Below are 3,062 nucleotides of genomic sequence, written 5' to 3' on the forward strand. Positions count from 1 at the left end.
CTTACACAGGTCAGCTTCACTGTTTGATTCTGATAGCTGAGCTGACACAGGCTCTGTGATCTGCTGTAAATAAAAAGGGTTAAACACACAGTATCGCTCTCGAACTGCTCCTCTTCCTGGAATGAGACACAGCCTGATAAACAAGAAAGGCTCCATTCACTGCAGAAACATGTTGTTAAGATCAGAGCTCAGACTAGTTTCAGTTATAAGGAAGAGAAACTCACACAGTCGCTGACGCTGAGAGAAGAAATGGCAAAGAAAGGAGTTCAGCTGGACCGAGAAACCTTCTCTTGTTCCATCTGTTTGGATCTACTGAAGGATCCGGTGGCTACAGCCTGTGGACACAGCTACTGCAGGAACTGTATTAAAAGTTTCTGGGATGAAGAGGACAGGAAGGGAATCCACAGCTGCCCTCAGTGCAGGAAGACTTTCACACCGAGGCCTGTCCTGGAGAAAAACACCATGTTAGCAGCTTTAGTGGAGCAGCTGAAGAAGACTGGACTCCAAGCTGCTCCAGCTGATCACTGCTATGCTGGACCTGAAGATGTGGCCTGTGATGTCTGCACTGGGAGGAAGCTGAAAGCCATCAAGTCCTGTTTAGTCTGTCTGGCCTCTTACTGTGAGAAACACCTCCAACCTCACTATGATGTAGCGCCATTAAAGAAACACAAGCTGGTGGCCCCCTCCAAGAAGCTCCAGGAGAACATCTGCTCTCGTCATGATGAGGTGATGAAGATTTTCTGTTGTACTGATCAGCAGAGTATCTGTTATCTCTGCACAATGGATGAACATAAAGGCCATGAAACAGTCCCAGCTGCAGCAGAAAGGACTGAGAAGCAGAAGGAGCTCGAGGTGAGACGACTAAACATCCAGCAGAGAATCCAGGAGCGAGAGAAAGATGTGAAGCTGCTTCAACAGGAGGTGGAGGCCATCAATGGCTCTGCTGATAAAGCAGTGGAGGACAGTGAGAAGATGTTCACTGAGCTGATCCGTCTCCTCCAGAAAAGAAGCTCTGATGTGAAGCAGCAGGTCAGATCCCAGCAGGAAACTGAAGTGAGTCGAGTCAAAGAGCTTCAGGAGAAGCTGGAGCAGGAGATCGCTGAGCTGAAGAGGAAAGACGGCGAGCTGGAGCAGCTCTCACACACAGAGGATCACAACCAGTTTCTACACAACTACCCCTCACTGTCAGCACTCAGTGAGTCTACACACTCATCCAGCATCAATATTCGTCCTCTGAGCTACTTTGAGGATGTGACAGCAGCTGTGTCAGAGACCAGAGATAAACTACAGGACATTCTGAGAGAGGAATGGACAAACATCTCACTGACAGTCACTGAAGTGGATGTTTTACTGTCACCACCAGAGCCAAAGACCAGAGCTGGATTCTTAAAATGTTCACATGAAATCACACTGGATCCAAAGACAGCAAACAGACATCTATTATTATCTGAAGGGAACAGAAAAGTAACATCTATGATCCAACAACAGTCTTATTCTGATCATCCAGACAGATTCACTGACTATTCTCAGGTCCTGAGTAGAGAGAGTCTGACTGGACGTTGTTACTGGGAGGTGGAGTGGAGAGGGGGAGGAGTTTTTATAGCAGTCGCATACAAGAATATCAGCAGAGCAGGGTGGGGCGATGAATGTGTATTTGGAAACAATAACAGATCTTGGGCATTATATTGTGACACAAACAGATATATATTTCTTCACAACAATGTCCAAACTGACCTCTCAGGTCCTCGGTCCTCCAGAGTAGGAGTGTACCTGGATCACAGAGCAGGTATTCTGTCTTTCTACAGCGTCTCTGAAACCATGACTCTCCTCCACAGAGTCCAGACCACATTCACTCAGCCGCTCTATGCTGGACTTTGTCTTGGACCTGGAGCCACTGCAGAGTTGATTAAAGTCAAACAGAGAAGACAGGTTCATGTTGATCCCTGACCATTATATGTACTTGTGTAGTTTCTAAATGAGGCTTTACATTTTAGAAGCTGAGAAGTTCAGTGGTCCATTGATGTGTGAAAATAATATTGCAGTGATTCAAACTGTACTTACATTTATATACCTTACATCAATATAAATCTGAATTTGTTCTTATGGCTGATAATCATGTGAGTTTAAATGATACTACTCTTCATATTCAGCATGTTTGAAATCTGTCATCAGTCTGGTTAGTGGTTTTATTCTGTAGTTGCTGTAGTGGGTTGTCAAATGCAACAATATATTGGAGCTGCAGTGATTCATCAGTTAGTCAATGATTAGAGAATTGATTGTTTTATCATTATTTTAGTCACATTTAAAGCTGGTTCCAGTTTCTGAAATGTGAAGATTGTTGGTTTTCTTGATCATATCTGACTGTAAACTTAATGTGTTTGAGGTTTGAACTTTTAAAATGTAACAAAAAAAATTAATCTTTGAGATTTTTTACATCGTTATTATTGTATCTAGAGTGATGACATTTAATGTCATTTTTCAGATACAGAGACACGTGAAGAAACCAAATCTCACAATAATGAAGTGAACACATTTATAGCCAGTGTTCAAGATGATGGATAGAAATGAAAATCATGGAGCATTTCTGCATTTTTACGTCTGTGTCACAGAAACTGTTCAGCTATTCTCTGTTTATTAGTCTATTTATCAGGAACCTCTGTTGATTTTATATGTAAAGGATTTTTCTTCTATCACTGAACCTTTTAAGGGTTTTCTCTTAGTAGTTTTGGGGAGTTTTTAATTAGATTTACAGCTTCAGAATAACTTTGTGATGTCAGATTAGAAAGTCTGTGTCCAACCCTGGTGTTTGATCAGATGTTTGATCCCTGCAGGGTTGAAGTTTTTTTCTATGAATGTTGAATTTGTTGTATTTGATTTGAGTTACATTTTTACTGATGGATGATTCGTTGAAAAAAGTGGATCTACCAACAGTTTATTTCTTTGTTATTGTGATTAAAATGTCAAACAAATATATTTTCCACTTTTTGTGTGACAGATGCAGGAATTTCTCTGTCCTGCATGTGGAGAAATCTGCTGTCAAATCAGAACATTAACAGGTTTCA

The 3,062-nt window shown here is 41.6% G+C and overlaps 1 protein-coding gene across 1 annotated transcript; it reads left to right on the forward strand.

Annotated features, from left to right (window-relative positions):
- The first annotated feature begins 226 nt into the window (after positions 1-226).
- LOC113017515 (tripartite motif-containing protein 16-like) lies at positions 227-2,518 on the forward strand. The gene has a single exon (XM_026160662.1). It carries the CDS (start codon positions 250-252, stop codon positions 1,945-1,947), a length of 1,698 nt encoding a protein of 565 aa, XP_026016447.1. The 5' UTR covers positions 227-249; the 3' UTR covers positions 1,948-2,518.
- The last annotated feature ends 544 nt before the right edge of the window (positions 2,519-3,062 follow it).

Source organism: Astatotilapia calliptera, unplaced genomic scaffold (genome assembly GCF_900246225.1).
Source record: "Astatotilapia calliptera unplaced genomic scaffold, fAstCal1.2 U_scaffold_14, whole genome shotgun sequence".
Taxonomy (NCBI): domain Eukaryota; kingdom Metazoa; phylum Chordata; class Actinopteri; order Cichliformes; family Cichlidae; genus Astatotilapia; species Astatotilapia calliptera.

What these genes read in the sequence shown, in the direction of transcription:
- LOC113017515 (XM_026160662.1), top strand. Translation starts at nt 250, where the DNA reads ATGGCAAAGAAAGGAGTTCAGCTGGACCGAGAAACCTTCTCTTGTTCC.